This window comes from Podarcis vaucheri (assembly GCF_965113315.1).
Source record: "Podarcis vaucheri genome assembly, chromosome: 15".
Taxonomy (NCBI): domain Eukaryota; kingdom Metazoa; phylum Chordata; class Lepidosauria; order Squamata; family Lacertidae; genus Podarcis; species Podarcis vaucheri.
Window position 1 is genome coordinate 13,440,326 of NC_138753.1, and position 27,494 is coordinate 13,467,819.

The following is a 27,494-nucleotide window of genomic DNA, read 5'->3' on the forward strand; positions in this document are numbered from 1 at the left end:
AGGAAAAGGTGTTACTGCAGTCAAGGACACATCCCAGCCAGGCAAAAGGACTGAGGAGGGGGCGGTGCAAGGCCAAAGAGGGGCGTGGCCTAGTGAGAGTCCCAAGAGCCAGAGAGAAATATGAAAGACTTAATTTGCCCTCTTCCGGGCCTGAAGTCCCCCACTTCTGGTTTAGCTTGGAAGTTCCTTTTGCGCACTTTTACACCACGGTAGGTAGCACTAGTTGTTCTGTGCTTAATTTCAGGGAGGAGAAAGATAACAGCTACTCAAAACTGGCAGCGTCACCCTCTGAACTAAAAGCCCCTAACCCTTGATTGATAGCAACTTTTGCCATGCTGGTGAACCTCCAGCTGTTTTGGACCACAATTCCCATCAGCCCCCAGCCACTTGCCAATCAGAGGAGATAATCCTGTGGTTGTCATAAGGACTAGGAAGTGCCCCATCTTCAAACTCCACATCTTGCTTGTGTTGTTGACAGCTGCAACGCACATATTAAGAGTTACAGGGCAGTGGGGAGAGAACCTCTTATTGTGAGAACAAGGGAGATACCAACACAGTCTGTTTTGCCAGTAGGTTGACTCCTCTGGGGAAAAGCACCTGAGCTGCGTAATGGAGAAGGAAGATGTCCCTCTGGGGGAAGGCTGGAGACCTGCCAAAATGCCACTAGATAGCTGACAAAGAGAGAAAACTCTTCTTTCCCAATTCATTTCAGCAGCGCTCCCCTGTACAAAAGGTGAGACCAGTCATCCGGTTAATGACTAGCCTGGTCACCATCAGGGACAAGAAATCCCATGAAGGCAAGTGAGCATCTGGTAGAAAAGAGGCCGATTCCTCCAGCCACCTGAATTCATGCTGGTTGCAGATAAGGGGACTTGCTCTAACACCATTTCTGTGGTCAACGATGCAATGAATCCTGGGGTTTAGTAGTTTTAAATACTAGTTTTTGCACTGGAAGTGGGTTTTTTGTGGTTGTTTGCATTGATTTTTTCCCAATCGTATTTGCATCGTATGATAGGTTGATCGCATTTATGAATCACCCTGCCTCAAGCAGAGTGAAGAAGAGAACAGCAACTAAAACGACATCATCACTCAAAGCAATTCCCAAAGTAAACAAATGCATAAAGTAACTGTCCTGAAATATATAAAAGACCCACAATTACTGATCAGGGCAAACATCAAACAAGTGTAAAGTGATGCATGTCAAGGCAAAGAAATCCTAGCTTCACATTTATGCTCGTGGGCTCTGACTTGATGGTGACTGACCAGAGACAAGACCTTGGAGGTGTGTGGCAGCTGTGAAACAAATTTCATGCTGAGTGCCGTTAGGGAAGGAACTGAAACATACCAGTTTTTACACAAATCTATAGTGTGAGGACCACATTTGGAATACAGTGGTACTTTGGGTTACAGATGCTTCATTTTACAGACACTTCAGGTTACAGACTCCACTAACCCAGAAATAGTTCCTTGGGTTAAGAACTTTGCTTCAGGATGAGAACAGAAATCGTGCAGCAGTAGGCCCCATTAGCTAAAGTGGTACCTCAGGTTAAGAACAGTTTCAGGTTAAGAACGGACCTCCAGAACAAATTAGGTTCTTAACCTGAGGTACCACTTTAGCTAATGGGGTTCTGGTCACCTTGACTCTAAAAATCCATTGGAGAGTTGGAAAAGGTTCAGAAAAGGGCAACCAAAATTATGAAAGGATGGAGTGACTCCCCACGAGGAAAGGTAGCAATGATTGGGACTTTAAAGTTTAGAGAAAAGGCAAGACCGAGAAAAGGCAAGTTGATAAAGCTTCATGGCATGGAGAAAGTGGACAGAGGGAAGTTTGTCTCCCTTTCCCATGTCACTGGAACTTGTGGGCATTCAAGGAAGCCACACGCTGGAAGATTCAGGACAGGTAACAACAAGGACTTCCTCACACAATGCGTAAACTACGGAACTCCCTTCCCTCAGGAGGCAGCGATGGCCACCAACTTGGATGGCTGTAAAATAAGGCCAGGCAAATTCATGGAGGACAAGGCTGTTGATGGCTACTGGCCTGCCATGATGGCCATCCTCTACCTCTGCAGACGGAGGAAGCAAAGCTTCTGAGTGCCAGTTGCTGGAAATCACAGGAGAGGAGAAGGCTCTGCTCACAGTTTCCCACAGGCATTTATCTATCTGGCTGGCCGCTGAGAGAGCAGGATGCTGCGCTAGGGGCAGTGCCCTATGGAGGCCCCATGGCAGTTGAAATCTCACAGATCATTTCCTAATCCTCGATTGTAATTATATTTCGAGCAGCACCAGATTTACATAAAAGCTAAACAAGCTATAGCTTAGGGCCCCACTGTCTCGGCCCCCCAAACATACTTCTTCTTAATTGTATTTCACTATTAATATACTTCTTCTTAATTGTATATCAGTTCAACAATTACTTTGATAAAATACACATTTTGTTATGTGCAAATGGCTTTAGATACCTTTTAGGTCCATAAATTACCATAGAGCATATATTCAACACAAAAAACCAGCGACAATTTGTTGCTGACAAAGGACAGCTGGACATATAAAGGGCCCCATTCCCTTCAGTAGCTTAGGGCCTCATCAAACCTAAATGCGGCCCTGATTTCGGCATCAAATCTATATTATTTTGAGCCGTGGTTGCAGGGCCCTTAGGACGGTGCCTTCCCTGCCTATCTGGGTATCTGGCACTGGCGAGAAGGTTCTCCTCTCTCACTTTTCAATGCGCAAAGCGCTCAGAGAGGCCCGCGCGCTTTGGAGAGCTCGCTTGGAGACGTTGCCTTGCGCGCCGCGGTGCCTTTAAGCAGAGCAGGCGGGAGGGGGGGAAAGAGGCGGGTCAGGATTTCCCCCGCTTGGCCCTTCCTTCCCTTCCGGCCCGTCTCTCCCCACGTGTGTCCGACTCCCTCGATCCCCAGCCACCATGCTGCTCGCTCGCGCCCTGCGCTCCGCCGCCCTCTCCGCCGTGGCGCGCCGCCCGATCCAGCCCCGGCCGCTGCTCTCCTTGCAGCACAGCTCGGCGGCGCCTCCCGGCCCGGCCTTCGCCTTCGCTTCCGCCGTCTCCCGGCCCTTCACCCGCTCGCTGTGGGTGCTGCGCGGCGCCGGCCAAGGCCCCAGCCGCCTCCTCCTCCGGCCAGGCTCGCCTTCCGTCTCCTGCGCCTGCGGCGGCCTCCACACCGATGGTGAGCTACGCGCGGAGGGCAGGGGAAGGGGGAAGAAGATCGCTCGCAAGGAACGCAGGGCTCCGGGCGGCGCTTACTCGCGAGGAAGCCCCGCTAGGGATCGCGTCCGAGGAAAAAGACGGCCGCGATCCTCCTCCTAGCGAGCTTTTGTCCAGGGAAAAGTGCTTGGGGGCTGGGCTGCGAGCCAAGGCGCGCTTGCTCTCGAGGAATCCCCCTCGGCATCGGGTTGCTCGCGAGTAAACGTGTGCCTGCCATCCAAGAGGAGCTTACGCCCAGGGGGAGGCATGCTTTGAAAAAAAAATAGTAATAATTACGGATATGAGTTCTTACTAATCCACCCCCAAGCGGGATTGAGCGGTTACTGAATTTCCATCCCACATTTTTTCTCCCAGGAGCTCAAGGTCTGTGGTTTTCTCCCTCCGCATTTATTCCCCACAACACCCCAAGGAGATTAGACTGAGAGGCAGTAACTGGCCCCAAGGTCACACCCTTGAGTTGCATGGCGGAGCCATGGGGTCTTCCCAATCCCACACTAACCATTGGCTCTCTGCAAGCCTTTAAATTACCTAATTTGATAAAAGGATCAGGAGCTGGGAAGATGTTTGAGGGCAGAGACCTGAATAGGGTCAGGCAGGAAGGGAAGGAGCACGTGTTTCCTAGCTCCAAAAGAAAATCTGGCAGTTCAATTCCATAAATGCTTACTCAAAAGGTAAGCCTCGTTTAGTTCAGGGGGACTTACTCCCGGGTAAACATGCAGAGGACTTGGGCCTCACTGCATCTCTAGTAATAGTTCTTAAAAGCGCCTACAGTCATGGCTTAGATGGATCCCATGTCAGGCTTCCTCAGAATAGACCCACTATTAGTCATGGCCTTTGATTTCAGTGAGATTGCTCTGATTGTGTTGGATGCAACCCAATATTCATGGAAATAAGTCCAGTTGAAAAATGGGGATTTGAGTAAATGCTTAGCAGGTTTGTAGGGTTGTACAAAAACAGTAAAGTTTTTGTTTTTTTTAGCTTGGAAGTTTTGTTTGCATAATAAGTGCTGTTGGGTACTTGTAAACATGTAAACTCAAAGATTCAAATAGTGTGTGCATATACAGTCAGCTTAATAAAGGTAAAGGGACCCCTGACCATTAGGTCCAGTCGTGACCAACTCTGGGGTTGCGGCACTCATCTCGCTTTCTTGGCCAAGGGAGCCGGCGTACAGCTTCCGGGTCATGTGGCCAGCATGACTGAGCCGCTTCTGGCAAACCAGAGCAGCACACGGAAACTCCGTTTACCTTCCCGCCGGAGTGGTACCTATTTATCTACTTGCACTTTGACGTGCTTTCAAACTGCTGGGTTGGCAGGAGAAGGGACTGAGCAACGGGAGCTCACCCCATCGCAGGGATTCGAACCGCCGACCTTCTGATCGGCAAGCCCAAGAGGCTCTGTGGTTTAACCCACAGCGCCACCCACGTCCTTAGTCAGCTTAATAGTATCTACTTATTGGATGTGCGAGAAATAATAATGATGTTGGTGATGATGATGGTGACAGCATTTAATAATGATAATAACATTTCCTCCAAATCGCTCCTTAACAGTTTTAGGAGATGGACTATCATTTGCCAGCATTCATGCCCGCTGTCAAAATGTTATACTTCAAGCTCTTTGGAGCGCAGATCCGATGGCGCTGCCAAAATTATTAAACAGCACTGCAGATTCCTTTCTTAATGGCTGTTATCTCCCCCCCCCCCAACCTGCAGGTGACAAAGCTTTTGCAGAGTTCCTCACGGATGAAATCAAAGAAGAGAAGAAAATCCAGAAGCACAAGTCCCTCCCCAAGATGTCCGGAGGGTGGGAGCTGGACGTGCACGGCACAGAGGCCAAGCTAGTGCGGAAGGTAGCTGGTGAAACGTAAGCGTGCAAGGAATTTTCACAGAGGGCCTAAAAAGGACAGCTGGGGGTGGGGTACAGTTATGCCTCCGGAACCCAGAAGCTGAGCTGCAACTCCCATTGTCCTTGGCCACACTTGCTGGGGCTGATGGGAGTTGTAGTTCAGTGGCTTCTGGAGGCCCAAAGCTTCCCAGGATGTGGAGTAAAGCACTGGGCTGCTTTGTCTTGATCTCTGCTTGCTGATTTCGGGTCTACTGTCTTGCAGGGTCACCGTTTCGTTCAACATTAACAACAGCATCCCACCGAGTTTCGACGAGGCTCAGGAAGGGCAGAAGCCAGATGAGCAAGAGGTAAGCGAGGAAGAATCCTTTTCCAAGGGAGGCACCAGAGTTAACGCTAAATCGTTTCTGGTAAATGAGCCACCATAGCTGCTAGAGGGCTGTGAAAATATGTGCCCAGGGCGTCTGCCCACTTACTATCTGAAACCAAAGGGACGTGTTGGTTGCCATGTGTGAATTTTTCCCCCATCTCTCCTATCCCACTATTGGGTGGGTCGTGTCCAGAGTAGCAGCAGCCATGACCTCCCTTCTTGCTCTTGCTAGCAGAGCATCCTTCGGCCACTGTTATTTCCGAGGCCCACACAGGTGTTTGTTTCTCTTCTCTAGCCTGAGCTCACGTCGACCCCAAACTTCGTTGTAGAAGTCACCAAAGACGACACCAAGCAGACGCTTGTCCTGGATTGCCACTATCCTGAGGACGAGGTGGGTGTTGTTTTCGAAATGAAAGTGTGGGGCCATGTGGCCCTTGAGCCCCCTTTTCTGGCCCTTGGGGGCCTTTCCCAAGGCCGTGCTATTCCCTGGCCCCTGCTTCATGTCCCCCTCAGGTGTTTTAGGCCTGGCTGGAATATTATTATTTATTGCATTTATATCCCTTCTTTTTCTTGCAAGGAGCTCAAGGGGGTGTACATGGTTCACCCCTCCTCATTTAATCCTCACAACAACCCTGTGAGGGAGGTTAGGCTGAGAGCCACGGGCCCAACGTCACCCAATGAGCTTCATGGCCGAGTGGGGATTTGAACCCTGGTCTCCCAGGTTCTAGTCTGAGACACTAACCAGTACACCACACTGGCTCCTTGAACTCTGATCCCACCTCTTGCTAGCCTGGAGGGAGGATAGAAAGTGGTGTGCGAGTTTATAAACTAACCCACCTGAGAAAATTAATATTTACATGTGTTGCTCCGCCCACATTTGCTCCTGGCCCCGCCCACCATGCCATGTGGCCCTTACTCTGGAAGAAGCTTCTCTACCCCTACAGTACAGTAAACCAGCTTTCTTCATCAGCCTGCCTGCCATCCAGATGTTTTCTATATCCCAACTCTACATCATCCCTGACCATTGGCCATGCTGGCTCAGGTGGATCCAAGTTGGGGTCCAGAACATCTGGAAGGCCCCAGGCTGAGAAAATGTATTTACTACAGGGATAGGAAGCCTGCCTCGGGTACCACGCAAAACCTGTTCTGCATTTGTAAGAAATCCATCTCTTAATGTGTCAGCGCCCTCACTTTGGGACTCCCTGCTTCTTGATATCAGGCAGGCGCCTTCGCTGTGCTCTTTCTGGTGCCTGATAAAAACATGATTGATTGATTGATTGATTGTATATACTGCCCTAAACCCACAGGTCTCAGGGTGGTTCACAGAATAAAATCAAAATATAAAACCACAAAATACATAATCAAAATCAAACCCAATCAGCATAATCAGCAGCAACCCAATAACTCTCACATTTTAAAAGGGGGTTTTAAAAGGCATTTTTGTTTAGGGAGATGTTTAGAAAGTTGACCCCAGTTTTAATCTGCTTTTGGTCTATTGCTACCTTAACATTTGGAAAGCCTCAAATTATTGTTCCATTTTTCTTACTGATAATTTTATTGTTTTATCTTTTTTGTGAACTGCTTTGAGGTTGTTTTTTTACAATCGAAGTGGCGTATAAATTTTATTAAATAAATGAATAGAAAACCCCCCAGCTATTGGGGGGGTAGCAGTCTCAGTGAAATCTGGATCAGGTACGTGAGGAGAACTGTCATACGGCATGGAAGAGAAGCCCCATGTCATGCGCTTTGGGGGAGCAGCGAGAGAGTTTCTGCCAGGCCCATGGGTTGGAGGGAAGGGTTTTCTTGGGGGGGGGGGGAGTGTGGCTTAGCATCCCACGATTGGACCTTGTTTAGCTGCTCTGCATCTACCAGCATAACCCCCCCCCCCAAAAAAAAAGCTTAATACAGAACTATCTTAAAGCCACCCACCCACCACTTTATTTTTCATTCTTGCAAACTGGGCTGTTTCTAACCACCCCCTTTAAAAAATGAATCAGGTTGCTCCTGGCGAAGAAGAAGACAGCGACATCTTCTCTATCCGAGAGGTCAGCTTCCAGCCCACCGGAGACTCAGAATGGAGAGACAATAATTACACCCTCAACACGGACTCTCTCGATTGGGTAGGAGCAGCTGTATAACTAGGGTACATGCGCTTGGGTGGTGCACTTATTTTGCACGACTGTATTTTCGGTTTTACGGAAATGCACTTTAGTCTGGCTGCAAGCTTGCCTAGAGGATAAGCGAAACTAGCAAACCTGCTAATATGAGCATATAAGGAAGGCTTGTGCACTGCAAAGGACCCTTGTGTGCATCTATGAAAGGACATCCACATGTCTTCCTTGATGCCTCTTGGGTATCGTGTTAGAAAGATGCATTATGTCCTGTGCAAGAGCTCAACACTGAATCATGTGGATTTTCCAGAAACATGTGAAAAGCTCCTGAATCACACAGGTGCACTTGGTTGGGAGCTACACAGAGCTCCCAAGTACATGTTTGTGGCAAACCCAGGTTTACCTAGCAGAAAGGAGCGTAACAGCTATTGTGTTTTTGTGACATTCACACACTCTCTCTCCCTGCCCCCCTAAATCCCATTATATTCCTAGGCTCTGTACGACCACCTGATGGACTTCATGGCTGACCGAGGGGTCGACAACACATTTGCGGATGAGCTTGTTGACCTCAGCACAGCGCTGGAGCACCGGGAATACATTCGATTCCTCGAAGACCTTAAACTCTTTGTCAAATGCCAGTAGGCTGAGAAGAGTGTCAGGGCCTGTATATTCGGGGGGGGGGTGTCCCTCAATTTCCTCTGCTTTTTCCCCCCCACTGAAGGCTGGACTTGGTTTCCAAACGCTGTGGAACGAGAGCGAGAACTGGGAGCTTCACATGGAGTGTGTGTTAAACATGCATCCTTGGAAGGAGGAGATGTCACTGTTTCAGAACCCTGCAGCAGTCTTGTTCACGACCTGACCGGCGTCACGCAGATCCACTTTGAAGTTTTTGTAAAACCCCGTAGCCTCCTCTCGCCCTTGGAAGTGTAGTTGGGGTTTTTGGAACAGTTGAAGAAGGAAAAGAAAATGATCTCAAAATAAAACCAGTTGAAGGCTTTTGTCTGTGTAGAGTGAACAGTGTTGTTGACTTGTTTGTTGCTTTTTCACCCAGGCCTCACCTTAGATGGACAAGCTGGAGGGTGGGGTGGGCACATTGTGTGTGTGTGTGTGTTCGTGTATACACAGGGTGGCTGGGGGGGGGGGCACTTTGGTCGTGCCACTAACACCCAGCCCCTATACAAGTTCCAACCAGGTGGCACAACCCTCTAGTTAGTAACGCCTTCGTTAGCTTCATGGGATTATAAAGGCATGCTTCAACACTGTAAGTTGACGTACCAAGCTTTAAACTGCACAACACAAAATCAACGGGGCATTTCTGCTTAGTTACACCTGTGGTTTTAACTATAGTCTCATGTTACATGTTCTTTTAACTTGTTATACAGTGGTACCTCGGGTTACATACGCTTCAGGTTACAGACTCCGCTAACCCAGAAATAGTACCTCAGGTTAAGAACTTTGCTTCAGGATGAGAACAGAAATTGTGCTCTGGCGGTGCGGCGCCAGCAGGAGGCCCCCATTAGCTAAAGTGGTGCTTCAGGTTAAGAACAGACCTCCAGAATGAATTAAGTACTTAACCTGAGGTACCACTGTATTGATTTTGTATTCATTCCAGCCTGAAACCGTTTGGTGAATGGCAGGTTGTGAGTATTCACATTATTGTAAGTGGCAGATTCAGAAGTGTCATGAGTGTTACATCTTCATAGCTACGCCCCTTTCTAAGATTATACAACATCTTAAACAATGCTACTTAGGAATGCACTGCAATGATGAAAACTGATTTCCACATGTTGCCTTTCAGCTGGATCTACTTTCCATATACATACATGGGCAAATGATTTGGAGTGCTCCAATATAATCTTAGTGACCTAAACTGTGTTTCCCCTGAAGTTCCACTGTACGCAGCAAAGCTTGCACATTCCTGAAACTGGGGCGCCTTGTGTTTTCAGGGACGCGGGTGGCGCTGTGGGCTAAAGCCTCAACGCCTAGGGCTTGCCGATCGAAAGGTCGGCGGTTCGAATCCCCGCGGCGGGGTGCGCTCCCGCTGATCAGTCCCAGCGCCTGCCCACCTAGCAGTTCGAAAGCACCCCCGGGTGCAAGTAGATAAATAGGTACCGCTTACCAGCGGGAAGGTAAACGGCGTTCCGTGTGCGGCTCTGGCTCGCCAGAGCAGCGATGTCACGCTGGCCACGTGACCCGGAAGTGTCCCCGGACAGCGCTGGCCCCCGGCCAATAAATGTGAGATGGGCGCACAAACCCCACAGTCTGTCAAGACTGGCCCGTTCGGGCAGGGGTACCTTTACCTTTACCTTTAAATGCCTAGCTTTGAAGCATGCAGAACAATTCCTCAATGTTCTTCCTGTGCCCCTTCTGCAGAGTGAGCCTAGGAGCCTATCCTCAGGGGATGGACTCTCCTTCTTCCATTCTGATTGGCTCCAATCAGTACAAAGCGTTGAAAGATTTCTTATTTGTGGCCAAGAAGCGTCAACCCTTGGCTGGTTCTAGGATGCTGGAGACACAGAGACCCTGCCACAGAAATAGTAACGGGTCTTTTGACCTTCCGCAACCCTAAACTGCTACACCTCGGAGCAAAACAAAACAAATGTGGTTGGAGTCCGTCCAATGCATAAACAAAACTATTGAATATTTAGGCCAGCAGAGGGCACCAAGGGAATTCTGAAAGTGTTTTTAAATAATACCCTTTTTACAGGCCAAGTTGCATAGAAAAAAGCTGCTTCTGAGTGCCTTGTAACTTGGCACATCCTATTTCAAAGTGAGTGGGAGAAAAGGGTATTTCAGGCTGAGAGCCTATGGGGAGTGTGGTAAAAGCTGAACAGGTATGCCCCTCTGTTTCCAACCTTTTAAATTGCTTTTTTAAAAAATAGCTTTGCTTCCCATTGCAAATAACAGGAGGGAAAGATTTAGGCCCAAGTCTCTCCTCGGTTTGGGGTATGTCAGGAGACCAGAAGATCTTTGGCTCCTTCTCATCTCAATGTTTTTCCAGGCCCGCCCTGGCACATTCCTAAACCACCCCAGATACTTCTCTTTGCAGCTACCAACATCAGAGCGCCAACCTTGGTAGGGCTAGGGAAGTTTCCATGGCCACAGGGAGCAGACATCAGATCTGCAACATCGGGAAGGGGATTCTGAAATATCCTGTGGTCCCTCGGATGCCCTCCATGAGATCGCAGCCTTAAATCTCTAACTACAACTGTCTTCTTGATTTTCCACAAAAAGAGGCCAGAACATGCAAAGCAAGTGTGATACAGAATTGGAGTGGCGAGGGACCCCAAAAGTCATCCGCTCCAATGCAGGAATCTTTTGTCCAACACAGGGCTAGAACCCACGACTCTTAAGATTAAGAGACTCAAGCTCCACAGGCTCAAAAGTGCACCACTCCCCGATGAAACGCCCAAAGGAATCTACGTGGTCTTCCATTTCAATCATTTCATCAGACAATAAGTTTATTCCAAGGACTTTTATTGGAATTTCCACCCCCTGCCCTTCCATTTTCCAGAGTACAGTACAAAAGCATGCAACCCGCCACCCCACCCCACCTAAATAGGCTCTCTCTATATTCATGGTACATATTTACAGTGCAGCAATGGTCTCGAATGCCATCGCTGTGTACGACTCATGCTTTCAGTTTGGGGGCTTGTGCATGTACACATAGACATGCACACACCTAGGGAGAAATACAGGTTGGTTTTCACAATAGACACATACACGTCGACAGACAACAGGCCGGTGGCTTGGGTACAAAGCAGGGAAAACGAGTTGTGGCAGCGTGGATTGAAATGCTATCCTCTATATGTTCTCGACATCATATTTTGGGGTGTGGGCGTGTGTCTTTATTACAGAGTCTTAAAATTAAATAAGGCACATGACAACATCAAGAATATAACTAGCTGAGAAGCGTACACCCGTTTGGAATAAGGGATGTGATCATAGCAGATTTTCTGTAATGGTGGCGGCAGTGTGTGATGGCATGCAGATCCTAAAAAGCTTAAGTCGCTCCTGAGCCTCAGAGATATGGAGAAGTAGGGGGTGATTCTGTTCACTGCCAAAGGATATGCCATTTGCAGACAGTGGTGGTTTACCCAACAGAAGCATAGAATGGTAGAGTTGGGGGGTCAAGGATCATCTAGGCGACAATGCAGAAATCACAGCAAGTGCTTAGGACACCAGTACAAAAAGAAAAAAGGGGGGAAAAGAATTTGGGAGGGGGGATAATTTGAACCCGTATGAACCGACCCGGACCCTGCGCTCATCATCAGAGTCCCTTTTCTATGTCCCCATCCCATAGAACGGGGCCTTTTTTGTTGTGGCTCCCCGATCGTGGAACGCTCTCCCCAAAGGGGCTCGCTTGGCACCATCACTACGTGCCTTTAGGTACCAGGCAAAAACATTCCTCCTTAGCCGGGCCTATGGCTATTAAATAATCTATGGCTTGTGAAAGTGTGGGGGAGAGGACTGTTATCATGATGATATTTTATTATTAGGCTGTCTGTCAGTGCGCATTTCATTATGATTTTATCACGGATGTTCTGCAATGTGTTTTTAATGTTGTACACTGCCCTGGGATCTTTTGATAAAGGGCAGCATATAAATTGAATTAACAATAATTTGACATTAAAAAAAAGCATTGAAGCAGCCATTACTTTTCTAACTGGTAATTACTGCTCTGCAGAATGCTCTTTTACTCAAGTGGAAATAAAAAATCCCTCAGGGAACAACATTTCAGGAGAGGCTTGACTTATCTCACCTACCTTTGCAATGTGCAACTCAGATGTGCTGCTTGAGACCTTTGCAATCAGAAAATCCAGAATGAGGCTACCTTAATTTAGGCATGCATACATGTAGGCTCCGCGTCATTAAAAAAATAACTTTAGTACAGTTTTTATTTTTAATTACAAGGGTGGGTATTTTTGAGGGTGTGGAGGGCACCACAATGTTTTTAGTGCTTAGAGCCTCAAAAGGTCTTAAAAGGTAAAGGACCCCTGACAGTTAAGTCCGGTTGCAGATGACTCAGGGGTTGCGGCGCTCATCTTGCTTTACAGGCCAAGGGAACCGGTGTTTGTCTGCAGACAGTTTTCCAGGTCATGTGGCCAGCATGACTAAGCCACTTCTGGCGCAACAGAACACTGAAACCAGAGCAGCGCATGGAAACGCCGTTTACCTTCCCGCCGGAGTGGTACCTATTTATCTACTTGCACTTTTTTTGGTGTGCTTTCAAACTGCTAGGCTGGAACTCCCTGGCCCTATTTGCAGGAACATCCAAGCCCATTCCAATGCTTCAGCGACTGGGACAAATCTGCATTAATGTAGGGGCACCATTAAGAGCAGAAGCTAGAAGCCAGCACCATCCTAAGTTCCAAGTCCCTGGTACAGGGAACCAGGCAGAGGGCCTTCTTGGTGGTGGCACCCTCTCTATGGAATGCCCTCCCATCAGATGCCAAGGAGATAAGTAACTCTTTTAGAAGACATCTGAAGGCAACCTTGTATAGGGAAGTTTTTAAAGCTTTGATGTTTTCTTATGTTTTTAGATATGTTGGAAGCTGCCCAGAGTGGCTGGGGCAACCCAGTCAGAAGGGTGGGGGTACCAATAATAAAATTATTATTATTACTAAATCTCATCCCAGCTGGGAACTCTCAGACAAGCCGCCAAATGCCAGCTTTGGAACCAAACTGTAACACTGGGGCAATCAAACTAGCCCATTATACAGGACTATTGTAAACATGGAGTGCTGACACTGTATCCATGCTCAATACGATCTAATATCCTGTTGCGTTTCATGCCCGCCAGCCATGCAAGAGGAATTATATTGCCTATTGGCCCACTTACGGTTATAAAGCACACTTTACAGACATCAAATTAATAACTACTTGAACAGGATTAGCAATAATTCGTGAGGTAGCAATGGATGGTTTGGTGAGGAAATATCAGGAATGGATGACTGACTGACTGCTGCAAGTCTGGAAAATGACAGGATTTGCTGGAGCCAATTTGGGGAGGGTGAAGAACGGTTGGCTATAATTTCCAGAGAGACGGAATACAGCTCTGAATATTGGGAATGATAAATCTGAACATCAGTCTTAAAGAAAAGTGTGGTCCTTCCACAATTCCCCACAAATGTGAAAGATGGGGGCAGAAAAGATGGGACTAGAACGAAACAGGCAGAAACAGATTTCAACAGAAACTTCCTGAGGGTTGGAAAATCCTTGAGCATTTCGGTCCCAATTTCTCTCAATATACACATCTTGCAAAGCAATTTTAGTAGTGCATTTCTGTATGTGGTTCTCTCTAATATATGCATTCCTAGGCACACTTTGCACCTAGCTATGTGCATTTTTGACCACACGAGTTAGCGGGAGAAGTGCCTTGCAAAATTCAGAGATGTGTGAATTTTGAGAGACGCCTGAGTTTTTGGTTTGCATATTGCTTTGTAGAATGAGATTTTGATACATTTGCCTTGGAATTGGTTGGCGTGGGTGGAAGGGGGTGGAAAAGGGGTGGAGGTTTGGTGGGATTGACCAGCAGAGCAAGGAGGGGTGACAGCTCCTAGTTAGATATATTTTACTTAGAAAATGTATACACCATTTGTTGTTTTAAAAAAGCTCCAAGGTCCAGTTATATATAAGACATATTGATACAGTGTAGATTAAGTAGGTTCTCCTATCAAGTGCAGATTGGATTGAATTGAACTGAACTGAATTGAATTGAATGTCTCCTCTCTCACTAGTTGAAGCACAGATGAACTTCCGATCTTCTGCTAGTAAAGCCACTGGTTTTCCTTTTGTTGATTTTTGTGCACAGTCTTTTTGTGAGTCTGATTACTGCTCCTGCTATCATTACTCCCCCCCCCAAAAAAAAACCGGAATAAAAGGATTCACATTCTAGGGTAGCCAGGGGTGCTGTTAATGGCTGACCCATTTCCTGCACCTTCCACCCTTAAACCCCCCCCCCAAAAAAATTAATAGGCTTTAAAAGATTTTCTAGGCTCAATTCCTGCACCAACTGCAATCAAAATTCAGCAGGTACAGACTTGTGTGGCTTCGGAAGGAAGGAAGGAACGAAGGAATCAGGTTTGACTCAGTGACCTGGAGAAGATTATCCTTGAGCAAAGTCAAATTGAAATTATTTTGCAAGCAACCTGTCTCCTTTAATCTCTTCCTTCCTTCCTACAGCAAGACACAGCAAGCTGCTTCTGGTCGCTGTAGGACAGGCATAGGCAAAGTCAGCCCTCCAGATGTTTTGGGACTACAACTCCCATCATCCCTGACCACTGGTCCTTTTAGCAAGGATCATGGGAGTTGTAGTCCCAAAACATCTGGATGGCAGAGTTTGCCTATGCCTGCTGTAGGATATAGACAAGCCACTGTTCTGATCATCATACAGGCACAGAGCTTCATTCCTCATTATGCATTTGCTTGCATGAACTTCAGATGGAATCCAAGAAAGTTTGCAATGGTCTTTTCATCCTAGGGATGCTTTACTTTGTGCTGATTGTGTCCCCTTCTTGGGCATCTAAGATTGATTGGCAATCTTCAGGCCACTAACTACTCTCCCTGATCTGCATGATCAACATTTCTTGATGCTAGCCAACCCCAGGCTTTGTAGATTGCACAAGGGGCCGATTCTAACCAATCCCACGGCAGGGAAGCTACAGAATCAATTTCAGACTCTTCTGAAAGTCCATGAGATGACAAGCTCTACTACCAAAACCCAAGGGCTAGGGATGAAGGTAAGTGGCCATCTTCCAATTTTCCAGCTGCTTCCTACAGAACCAGCTGAAGCAAGATGGATGTGGGCACGGATGGGAGTGTTTCTGATGCATTCTTTAAACCAAAAGGCACCTGTTTAAAGCACACGGGTCACTGAGATATGCTCTTTTGCACAGGACGGTCAAAAGCTCACAGGAAGATGTTTTACACAGGAAAGTTTAAAATACAAAGCAGAAGGGGTTTTTTTTCACAAGAGGGTCAATGGTTCAGCCTGGCAATTAGGGAAAAACAGAAACTTAACTAGGACTCTATTCCCCTTCTGACTGCCTAAAAGGTTGCGAGGGGAAGTTTCGTACATAAGTAAAGTTGATAAAGAAAATAGGCTTAAAAAAGAGATCAGAGCTGAAGAAATTATGAGAAAAAAGCCGAAACACACAGAGGTAGGAACTAAGAAAGAACTGAAATAAGAACTCTATTGAAAAAAAGAGCAGAAACCTGAAGCACAGGCTCTGGATGAAAACCTGCAATGGATCCTGTCTTGAGAAGTTGAACCGAGAAGACTAGAAACCACTGTAGTGATGAGTATTTGCTGGGCTAGGGATAGTCTAGAATAGGTCTAACTGGATGCGGTTTATCTCTGTTTATATTTGCTTTTGTGGGTATGTACTCAAAGCATAAAACTAGTTTGTTTATTTTTAAAGCATTTTCTCAAAAACTGCTCAACTCGAAACTTGCAAGTAAAGGCATAGTTTGGTTTGGGGGAAAACTTGTCTGAAGCTTTGTGATTCACCTGGTGTCAAGGTCTACTTTATATTGAGAGAAGGTTGGGCCAATTAAATTCCGAAAGGTAAAAGGGCTGCTTAATGGAGGCAGCTTAGAACACACCTGTTCCATTATAGCAGGTTGCGTAACAGACAACGTTGGGCTTGAGCAGGCAACCTGACTAAGAAATTCTGAAACAAAAAATAAATAAATGCCGGGAGCCGGGATGTACATGGGTGGTTCTGAACCAAGCATTCTCTAGCAAAGAACATTTGGTGCACATTCATCGGTCAAATCGCCGTACGTCGCTGACTACATATATCACAACATGAAGCACAACTGGAAGATATGAGGCACATGGTCCAGTATACAACACCAAAATGTCTTACGACGTAAACAGATGTGGGCAGCCGGAGAGCCAGCTCTTCATGGGCTATTTCTTGTCCCACCAGCTGGGACTCCCACCGTTTTATCCCTTCGATATTACAGAATTGTAGAGTTGGAAGGGACCCAAAGGGACTTCGAGTCCAACCGCCTGCAAAGCAGGAATCTCTCTCTCTTTCTCTCTCTTTTTGCAAGTCACAAACTTTGGTTGATGAAAACAGCATGGCGTGCAGGATGACACCACTGGATACGATGGTCACGGTAGCAGCAGTTAAGTGATCAGTGTGCGACATGCTCGGGGCTTCAGGATGTGGCCTCGTCTTCAGATACGTCAGGCAGGTCGGGGTCCTTCAACCCTTCTCGGCTCCCTTGCTTTCTGCGCATGTTCAAAAGATACACATTACAAAACCCCACCCATTACAGAAGAAAGCAAGCTGTGTGTGGTAGTCCCTATTGGAAAGGACCGTAGCTCATTCACAGAGCATCTGTTTTGCAGAGAAAAATGGTCCCAGATTGAGTTTCATCTTCAGGTAGGGCTAGGAGAAAATCTCCTGCTGAAAGCCCTGGAAAGCCACTGCTAGTCAGTACAAACACTACTAAGTTAGATGGACCAATGGTCCACTCACTCACTCACCTACTTCTCCACTTTGGGAAGGTGTTTTATCGCTGGTAATATATAAGCTGGAAGCACAGGTGGTGAGTACAGTTAGATAATTTTAGATTCTGGACTTCACGGTCTTATGTACTGCTAGGCTGAAATCTGCTCTCCAGTTTCTCAAATATTTTATTCCTCTGCAAAAGACACTGCCATTTTTCTAACCTCGACATTATGCGTTTTCCTTTCTAGGAAAGATTTGTCCAGCTCCTTGCAGCCTCCCTGGGTGCCTGCACTTCCTGTGATGGCAATGTGGGCATGCAGGAAAGCTATAGCGTACAGACCACTGGTGAGTTAGTTTGTAGAATGAAAGGAAGAACAGTCTAAGAGACCCCCCCTGCCTGGTTCAAAAGGGAGGCCAGCGGAACAAAATGCTTGTTAGAATTTCATGAACATTTTATTTCCCTTCTGATAACTTCCAAGTGTCGTTTCTTTTCTTGTTAATTGAGGGGGAATGGTGGGCAGGGCGGTGGGGATGCAGAATGGGGTTTTGGCACGACACTCATCTTACATACCCCCAAACTCTTTAGCAAAGCATTACTTTATTTTCTTTGAAATGTGGTAAGCCACTCCCACTTCATTGGGAAGGGGGTGTGTGTCCCGTGTTCATTTTCCTGAATGTGAGTCTCTGGAAATCTGCCCCAGAGTCCTTCCCTGATGCCGTCATTAGGCTCAGGCCACAAGACCTTAGTCTCCAAGCTGTTTTGCCAAGCTCTCCACCTCCACCTTCTCCCCAGATAACACAAGGTGATCTTTTTTTAAAAAAATGAAAAAAGCCATTTCCTGAAAGGGATCGGTTCTCTCTCCCCAATGACAGTGTTTCCCAGGTGATACAGTACAGCTAATTGCCTAAATTAATGAGAAACGCTGCCCGGGAGAGCCAAACGGTGCTCCAATTAACTGGTAACGACCGAGCGCAGGATGACACAGGTTCCGGTAACTTCTAGCAGCTTCCGATTTGCAGAGCCATCCAGAAAGGCCACAAATTCTCTCTCCTGTATAGCAGCAGCTCATTTGTTTTTGCATGGGGAGGCTCCCAGCCACAATGGCTATGTTCTGCCTCCATTCAGTAATGCTTCTGAATACTAGTTGCTGGAAACCGCAGGAAGGGGAAAGGGCTCTTGCCCTCGGTTCCTGCTTGCCTGGGTGGCCACTGTGAGGGCAGGATGCTGCCACTGGCCTCATTCAGCAGGCTTTCCTTATGTTTTTAGATCAGGTTTCCTCAACCTCGGCCCTTCAGATGTTTTGAGACTACAGTTCCCATCATCCCTGACCACTGGTCCTGCTAGCGAGGGATCATGGGAGTTGTAGGCCAAAAACATCTGGAGAGCTGAGGCTGAGGAAGCCTGTTTTAGATGATGCTAGTAAACCTGACTCCTGGTGGAATTCTGAAAAGTGCATGGATCCAAGGATGACAGAATCCGTTCTTCGACCACTCAACCTCTGAGGAAACCAAATTTTAGGCTGGTGAAGGAGATTCTTGAAAGACTTGTGTTCATGGTGGAGGCTCTTTAAGTCTCTTCCCTCCAGAGTCGCTGAGGGGAAATTTAGGCACGCCAGGATGAAGGCTCTGCAATGTTTGGAGTGCTCTGCCATTTAATTTGAATTTCCTTAGCACTGGAGTGGGGCAGCATGGGGTTCTGAGCTGGCCTTATTGATTCTGAGGTGGCTAAGGGTTTGTGTGTGTTTGTGACTTTCTTTCCAGGAGATGTTCCTTCAGAACTTTCCCTGACCGCCTGCCCCTTCTGGTCCTAAAAAGGCGCCAAAGAGGGATGAGTTAATCGCATGATGCCTTCCCTTGCGTTTTGATCGAAGCGTGGGCACCCGGGGAGGCTGCCGAGCGCAGACCACCGTTAGCTTGTAGTATGGAAGAAAAGAACCTTTCCCAAACACCCCAAAAGCAGAGGAAGCAGGACCAAAACCCTGCACCCCACCTACAAGAACATCATCAAAATCCCCCCCCCTTCTTCTTCTTCTCATTAAATTGAAGGATTGTTGAAGAAAAATGCAGGAGAAGTTTTCCTTCAGCACTACACAGGAAGCTTATATGTAATTGGTCCATCTAGCTCATTACTGCCTGCACTGACTGGCAGTGTCTCTCCCAGCCCTACCTAGAGATGTCATTGGGGATTGAACCCATGACCTTTTGTGTGAGAAGCAGATGCCCTACCCACTGAGCTACGGCCCTCCACCTCTCCTGAGGCATCAGTCTGCAAATATAGTTCTCTCTGCTTGGGAAACTCCAGCTTAGTGTTCCGTTTGCCTCCATTTCCAGGACTTGTTTTGGTCCACAGCTCTCTTGTTAACCTTGAGTTGCCCAGGCTGAATCAATAGAAGTTTTTAAAAATAAAGGAAGGGGAAAAACAAAGAAAGAGAAAATATGGAAGAAGGGGAAGAGGGAGGAGGAGAAAGGGGGCGGGCTGTATTCATGACTGAACGTTGAGCGTGACACAGTGGAACATACCCACTCTTCTAGGAACAGTGAAAGAGATTCTCTCTAATAACACAGACAGGCACCACCAAATTACGAGACGGGAGAAAAGGTCACAGCGCAAGACACCGAGTTACCTTAAAGCTGGGTGCAAATAGACAGATGGGCTTAAGCGGAAACCATGCCTGGAGACAAACCACGAAGACAAAGGAAACGGGGGGGAAACCCAGCAATGAGATTGCATGAATTGAGACAGAAAGTAATATATATATATATATATATATGCAGAAATAATATTTTTTGAAAATCAACGGGGATGGGCGGGGTGAGAGTGAGGAAAAAGGCAAGGAGAGGATATCTTTATGGAGGATTTGGAAGTTGTTCAAAGGAAGTATATGGAGGGATGGAAGACAAGGACTTTTGTCACACAGCCCATGATGATTTGATGGGGTTTTCTGGTGCTCGGAGCCCCTGGCTGAGAACAGCCTTTCCCCCCCCCAACACATTCTGGACTCCAATTCCCATCAGCCAACGGGGTCCATGGAGAGGAAGGATGGGAGTTGCAACCCAACACCTGGAAGGTTAACCACTCCACCATGGACAGAGAGCCTGCCGCCCTCCAGGTTTTGCTGGATGACAACTACAGCGCCACCATCTGGAAGGCCAGAGGTTCTGCACCCTGACTTATCCCTGGGTTCCAGGACCTAAATTACTTTGAGCTCAATGGGTGAATCCTACACCTGGAAGCAAGCTACTGAATACCATGGAGTAAACCTGCAAAGGATTGTGCTGAGAGTCAATTTAGGCAAAACCAGCAAAATGCATTTAAAGCACTCTGTGTGCACAGTGTGAATATCCTGGTAGGCCTGTAAAGGCCCTCTTGGTAGTCAAGATAACCCCGGGACTAATTGGTGTGAGCTGTCAAATGAGATCATACATGCTCATCTGCTTTGCTTTGAAGCCTTACTTTTGGTTCAGTTAGTTGGGAGAGGGGAAGCTTCTCACAGTGGCTGGGCTGTCGACTACTCCTTTTCCCCCGAGAGATGGGTGGACGTGGGGAACAGGCCTCTAAGCCAAGGGTGGTTAACTGAGCTACTACTGCCAGCTTACGTAGCCCGCTTTTTGTGTGAGTAGCCCATGTACAAGTAGCCCCTCACCAACAAAGCCGCTTCCACATCCATCTTGAGGTGTGGCAGCAAGGAATTCACACTGCACTGTTGCATGTAAGTCTCTTGGTATGTCTCTATAATGAAGTGCTAGAACTTTCTTTGGAATCCCTGAAACTGGGTTCTTTGGGGCATCAATCAATCCTTCGCCCTGGTCAGCTTTTGGACCCTTAGGACAGGAAACTATGATACCACTTTAAACAGTCATGGCTTCCCCCAAAGAATGCTGGGAGATGGAGGAGACCCCCTATTCCTCTCACAGAGCTACGATTCCCAGAATTCCCTGGGGAAAGGGCTGGATGGTGAAACCACTCTGGGAATCATAGTTCTGAGAGGGGAATGGGGGTTTCCGAACAACTCTCAGCCACCCTCAACAAACTACAGCTCCCTGAATTCTTTTTTTTTGGGTGTTTAGCAGCCATTCTTGTCTGAAGTGTTTTCATCAGGCTTCAAATGTATGTTGTGAACACATATTTGTAGTTTTTAGTAATTGCAGTATTGTAGTATATTCTACATAGTATAAGGTGTACTATGCTAGTATAAGGTGTACTACAAAACTGTACCAGTTTCTATTTTAACCACCTGGCTCACATAATTAATTACTATTTTCCTTTCACTTCTGCACATCCTGTGGAGAAAACCATACAGGGGGAAAGATTAGCATCAACCACTGATAATTGGTTCGGTTTTATCATTTCAGCATTCCCTGTGCAAAGGCGTTATTCCTTCTCTGCCCACAGATAAAACCTTAATGTCAAGAATACGCAAATCAGAACAGAAAGCTTCTGTCCCCCACCTTCATCTCACCCCCCCAAAGAGAAAGCTTGCAATTTGTTTTGCTATTTCTGTCTCCTTGAAAAAGAGAAAATCTATTTTAGTTTGCCGCAATTTGGAACTGGGTGTCAAAAAGTGAACCCGGCTGTCCAAAGTTGCCATGCAAAATGATTAAACATTAATCCTGATGGTCACAGAATCAATATATAGTTTGGGGGGGGGGGTTGCAAGGGCAAGGAACACACCAATTACTATTTCTCTAAAAGTGAATTAAGGGCCGACTGTGCGATTTGAAAGCTTTTTTAATTGCCTTGTCTTTGGCCCTTAATTTACTTTTAGAGAAATATGAACACTGGAAACATTATGCAGAATTACAAGCTGGGGATTTAAAAATGATTTAAAATGCAACTTTTAGGGTGCCGCTTTTCTGTTTGCTAAAAATGAGACTTTTGCTTTTCCCAATTGGTTTTGAATGCAATGCAAATGAGCACCATGAACAGTGCAACTGTGTAAGAACTCTTCCAGTTCCTCCTCAGCACTCAGCCAATCTTCTGCCTTCAAATAATTCTTCCCCTTTGTGGGTTTGTGGGGTCAGTTCTTGGATCCCTGTGCCCAAGAATCTCAGAGAGGAAGTTTTGCTGAACAGGTCAGACAAGTTTAAGACAATGACCTTAGCTGGCCACTGAAGGGTCCTCATCAGCATCCCAAAAGAATAAACCAGGTTGCAAGAGATGCAACTAAGCGGTGGTGCCCTCCAGGCTAGTGGGTGGGCCTTGTCTCCACCCACCCCACCTAGCAGCTATGTAGGAGAACCATAGCCACAGAAATGTGGGTGAGCTGAACTGGAAGATGGAGACACAGAGACAGACTTGCTCTGTCCTGGATCCCAATCTGTGACTAATGGAGAAACAGGATCTGTTGGAGTATCAATGCTGTGAGCATATCCATCTTGTCCTTTGGATGTATCTATGTGTAAATAAAACCATATATCCTAACGACACCACAGTCTCCGCTGACCTTCATTCCAAGGAAACTGAACCCTGGGAAAGGGCAGGCATACCCCGCGCCCCCGAGAGTCTCTCACTGCTCAGAGATTGTGGTGGCGTGATTGCTCCTGAGCTTGTCACTTCCTACCAGATCTCCACAGATCCAGGGTACAGAACCCTTTCCCTGCCTTTGTGGTGTGGCTCCCCATCCCTGCCGTAGACAAACACTAGAAAAAGAGGTACATACATTAATAAGTCTCCAGGAGCCGACATGGATCTCTCTTCTCGCCTGGCCTGGGCCTCAAATGGGTTGCTGAAAGATCGTTTCCTCAGCATGGCTTTCACTAAAATCTTTAGGGAAGGGGGTAAGAAGAAGAAGAAGAAAAGAAATCAGGATTGCAAATGGATCACAGAGAAGAAGACCACATGCCACTCATCTATATCTAGGAAGCCTTTCCAAACTTTCAGTCTCAAGATTGTGATTGCAGCCTTCTTTTTTTAAAAATGTGATTGTATGTTTTTTGTTTTGCAACTGCAGCCTATTCAGAAAGTTTTTCTCGCTCTCCAGTAATATTAGAGCTGATGGACATCCAATAAAGCTAAGTGTCCAAAGATTCAGGACAGATTAAAAAAAGTTTGATATTTATTTCTGTATACTAACTTGTCTTTCTTCGTTTCAAGCTTTAATAAAAATAGCTTATTAAAAAAAAGATTCAGGGCAGATAGAAGAAAGCACTTCTTCACACAGCACGCTGTTAAACTATGGAACTCTCTCCCACTGGAGGCCGTGGTGGTCACCAATTTGGATGGTTTTACAAGAGGACGCAGGTGGCACTGTGGGTTAAACCACAGAGCCTTGGACTTGCCGATCAGAAGGTCGGCGGTTCGAATCCCTGTGACGGGGTGAGCTCCCGTTGCTCAGTCCCTGCTCCTGCCAACCTAGGAGTTTGAAAGCACATCAAAGTGCAAGTAGATAAATAGGTACCACTCCGGCGGGAAGGTAAACAGTGTTTCCGTGCGCTGCTCTGGTTCGCCAGAAGTGGCTTAGTCATGCTGGCCACATGACCCGGAAGCTGTACACTGGCTCCCTCGGCCAATAAAGTGAGATGAGCGGCGCAACCCCAGAGTCGGTCACGACTGGACCTAATGGTCAGGGGTCCCTTTACCTTTTACAAGAGGACTGGGCAAACGGCTATGCTCTTCCCTCCACACTAGGAGGCAGTATTTCCACTTGATGGAAACCACGGAGATTGCTGATGCGCTTGAGTCCTGCATGTGGATTTTCTACAGGCATTGGTTGGCCACTGTGAGAACAAGATGCTGGACCCCAGCAGAGCTATTCTTTTGTTCTTAAAGGGACGGAGTGCTCCAAGCACCTCAAATCACAAGGAAGGATTTCACAGTGGAAACAAGAACGTGCTTGGAGTCCCAGATAAATGCCAGAGCCAGCGGAGCCATAAAGGTAAACAAGGCAGCTTGCTGGGGTGCCAAGCATCCAGGAGCATCTCCTTGCACTAACAGTTGCTTTGTTTCCAAAACTGCCTGGAGAAAGAGCGAGTGAGCAGCTGCCACACTTTTGGAGTGGGTGCACAGAGAGTTTTACAGTCCACTGCATCAGGGATGCCCCCTACATAGCAGCAGTGTTAGATACTCAGATATATAATCTAGGCGCCAAATAGCTCCTTAAACCAGGGTTGCAGTTGCCAAAACAGAATGCCTAATTGCCATTTTGGGGCCAGACGGCTCGAAATTTGTATTTTTTGACATATTGGTTCCTGAAACTCATTCTGATCGTGCAGATAAAATATAACAGGTAGAATTCTACCAGATGTGTTGTTAGTGTGTGAAAACGGGCAAGACCCAAGGATCCCCAGGCATGCAGTTCCAGACGGTGGAGACATCAGGCGCCATCTTGACGCCTGGGAATCTTCACTTGGCCGCAAGTGGCCGAGAGCCAGGTGCAAAATGTGCTTGGTGAATTTCAAATGCTGCATACCAGATTATGACGGTGGCTTCCAATATAAGCATTCTTATTACGTCAGGCTCGCCTGATAAGTTGCTTGCAATATATAGGTTGAGCAGGCATTTTGGGGCAGAAAAGAAGCAAGCGGAAAAACACAGATAAGGCTACTGTCAGGGCAGTAGCTCCTGAACTTCTGAACCAGCTCCCCAGTCAAATCCTAAAGCATTCATCTCAGCATTCATCTCCTTCTGCTGGGGAAAACAGGATCCAACCTCCTTCCACTCAGCAGCTTAATGTGGTGTGGTGTAACTCAACTTTGGACAAAGAGCACCCACACCGGCCATTAGCCAAGGCCCCAGTTCTGTACCATCAACCACACAATGCATAGGGATGGTGGCTTTTAAGTCCTGCACAACACAGTGTCGCGACGGCAGCGGTACGCACCACAGCAGGCAAACTCGGGATTGTCTTGACGGAGTTCTTCACTTCCTCCTCGGTGACCTCCACAATTGTGCAATGCTCCTCCTCGAGAGGCAGAGGATCCTCTCCGAACTTCGTTACCCAAGGGTGCAGCTGCATGGACGACACAAGCCAAGGCTATCATGGCCAGGGCCAGCCCTAGCAAGAGGCAGAGTGAGGTGGCTGCCTCAGGTGGCAAATCCTGAGGGCTAAATTGGATGTGATGCCCTCTGCCGTACTTGAGGGCAGATACCAAAAGATTCCAACTGAGAAACGACTCTGCCCATGTGGAGATGGCAGCCTGGAAACAGTGGCTCATGTTCTCCTGTCCTGTCCCCTTTATAAAGATCTGAGGAATGAGATCATCACCCCACTCTTACTTACCATCCCAGGCCGCCCATCTGCGGCCACATTGTTCTTTCTTTTATCAGATCAAAATGATCAGACAACAGAAAAAGGTTGCTAGGTTTATCGAGGGTGCAATGAGATTAAGGGCCACTATCTGAACGATAATCTTGGTCATCTGATTGTTCTTTTTACCCATTGTTGTCTTTTTAATTATATATATTGCTTGTTTTATGTTGCTATGGCCGTTGGCTAATGCGAATAAAGTTTATCTATCTATCTATCTCTCTATCTCTCTATCCTGAGGGGTGGCAGCTAGGTGTTGGAGGGCACAGGCGGCTGGGGCTGGCTGAGGACAGGCACAGCTTGGTGGGGCAACTCTAATAAAACTTAACATGTAAACGAGATGGACACTGATACTTAACAGCCCAGAGGTGGCAAAATTCTAAGTCTTCGCAAGCCAAGGAGGTTCCAGGTTCAAACCCTGGCATCTCCAGGAACGGCTGGGGAAAACCCTGCCTGAAACCCTGGAAAGCCATTGCCGGTCAGTGAGCTGAAAGGACAAGTATACATATAAGGCAGCTTGCTTTGTTCCTATCAAAGTTCATGTCCCACTTACCTTAATTTCAGGGACCGTTATCCTCGTTTCAGGGTTCTTTTCCAGCATCTTCAGGATCAGGTCTTTTAACTCCTCGCTGATCCAAGGCCTGGCAAAAAGAAAAACAAAGCGTTTGGTTGTGGGGACAGAAGCTACAGTCTGCCAATCCTCTGTGTTCAGCCACCAAACTACTTGGTAGGAGTTTTTTTTAAAAAAACAATAGCCCCAAACTGGAAAAACTGGAGAAACCGGGATGGACATACCCAGTACAAGCAACAAACTCTCTTTGAAACATGCCGACATGGGGAAGATGGAGACCTAGGCCGCATATTGAATGATAGCAGCTCACTAGTGTATAGTTGGAGAAGGACACCCAAGGGTCATCTAGTCCAACCCCCTGCAGTGCAGGAACCACAGCTAAAAGGATCTCTGACAAGTGGCCATCCAAACGCTGTTTAAAAACCTCCAGGGAAGGAGAGACCACCAGCATCTGAGGAAGCCTGTTCCTTTGTTGAACAGCTCATGCCGTAAGAAAGTTTTCCTCCCTGTTTAATTGGAATCTCCTTTCTTGACATTTAAAGAAACTGGTTCAGGTCCTTCCCTCTGGAGCAGCAGAAAACAAGCTTGCTCCATCTTCCATGTAACAGCCCTTCAGATACCTGAAGATGGCTATCATATCACCTCTCAGTCTCCAGGCTAAACATACCCAACTCCCTCAAGCATTCTTCATAAGCTTCGGTCATCTTGGTTCCCCCTCCTCTGCACACATAGCAGCTTGTCATATTCTTCTTAAACTGCAGTGCCCAGAACTGGACACAGGACTCCAGATGTGATCAGACCAAGGCAGAATAGAGCGGTACTATAACTTCCCTTGGGGAAGAAATGGAAGCAGTGAGAGATTTTACTTTCTTGGGCTCCATGATCACTGCAGATGGTGACAGCAGTCACGAAATTAAAAGACGCCTGCTTCTTGGGAGAAAAGCAATGACAAACCTAGACAGCATCTTAAAAAGCAGAGACACCACCTTGCCAACAAAGGTCCATATAGTTAAATCTATGGTTTCCCCAGTAGTTTTTACATAAATAAATTCCCAGTAGTGATGTATGGAAGTGAAAGCTGGACCATAAAGAAGCCTGATGGCCAAAGAACTGATGCTTTCGAATTATGGTGCTGGAGGAGACTCTTGAGAGTCCATGGACTGCAAGAAGAACAAACCTCTCCATTCTTAAGGAAATCAGCCCTGAGTGCTCACTAGAAGGACAGATCGTGAAGCTGAGGCTCCAATACTTTGGCCACCTCATGAGAAGAGAAGACTCCCTGGAAAAGACCCTGATGATGGGAAAGATGGAGGGCACAAGGAGAAGGGGACGACAGAGGACGAGATGGTTGGACAGTGTTCTCGAAGCTACTAACATGAGTTTGACCAAACTGCGGGAGGCAGCAGAAGACAGGAGGGCCTGGCGTGCCCTGGTTCATGGGGTCACAAAGAGTCGGACACAACTAAACGACTAAACAACAAAATAACTTCCCTTGATCTGGACACCAGACTTCTGTTGATGAAGCCCAGAATTGCATTATCTTTTTCTTTTTTCTTTTCTTTTCTTTTTTGCTGCCGCATCACACTGTTTACTCATTTTATGCTTGTGGTCTACTAAGACTCCTTAGATCCTTCTCACATATACTACTGGCAATCCAGGTGTCCCCCATC

General features: G+C 47.0%; 2 protein-coding genes and 1 long non-coding RNA gene across 4 annotated transcripts in view; 2 read left to right on the forward strand and 1 right to left on the reverse strand.

The window, feature by feature from the left end:
* Positions 1-2,887: 2,887 nt before the first annotated feature.
* On the forward strand, positions 2,888-8,555 carry C1QBP (complement C1q binding protein). The gene is made up of 6 exons (XM_082201572.1): positions 2,888-3,182; positions 4,930-5,080; positions 5,325-5,409; positions 5,725-5,820; positions 7,427-7,549; positions 8,033-8,555. Exons 1-6 carry the CDS (start codon positions 2,924-2,926, stop codon positions 8,180-8,182), a joined length of 864 nt encoding a protein of 287 aa, XP_082057698.1. The 5' UTR covers positions 2,888-2,923; the 3' UTR covers positions 8,183-8,555.
* Positions 8,556-10,810: 2,255 nt separating this feature from the next.
* LOC309520172 lies at positions 10,811-16,203 on the forward strand. Its single transcript, XR_014214167.1, has 2 exons — positions 10,811-14,774; positions 14,914-16,203. It is a non-coding gene; the product is annotated as an uncharacterized lncRNA (long non-coding RNA).
* A 111-nt stretch (positions 16,204-16,314) lies between these two features.
* Positions 16,315-27,494, reverse strand: part of CAMKK1 (calcium/calmodulin dependent protein kinase kinase 1) — a 79,449-nt gene continuing 68,269 nt past the window's right edge. For both annotated transcript variants that reach the window (XM_082201447.1, XM_082201446.1), the window contains exons 13-16: positions 25,807-25,894; positions 24,828-24,956; positions 22,668-22,771; positions 16,315-16,784 (exon numbers count right to left, since the gene is read on the reverse strand). In XM_082201447.1, the coding sequence (XP_082057573.1) occupies positions 16,712-16,784; positions 22,668-22,771; positions 24,828-24,956; positions 25,807-25,894 (394 nt within the window). In that variant the 3' untranslated portion in view covers positions 16,315-16,711. The remainder of the gene's footprint in view (positions 16,785-22,667; positions 22,772-24,827; positions 24,957-25,806; positions 25,895-27,494) is intronic.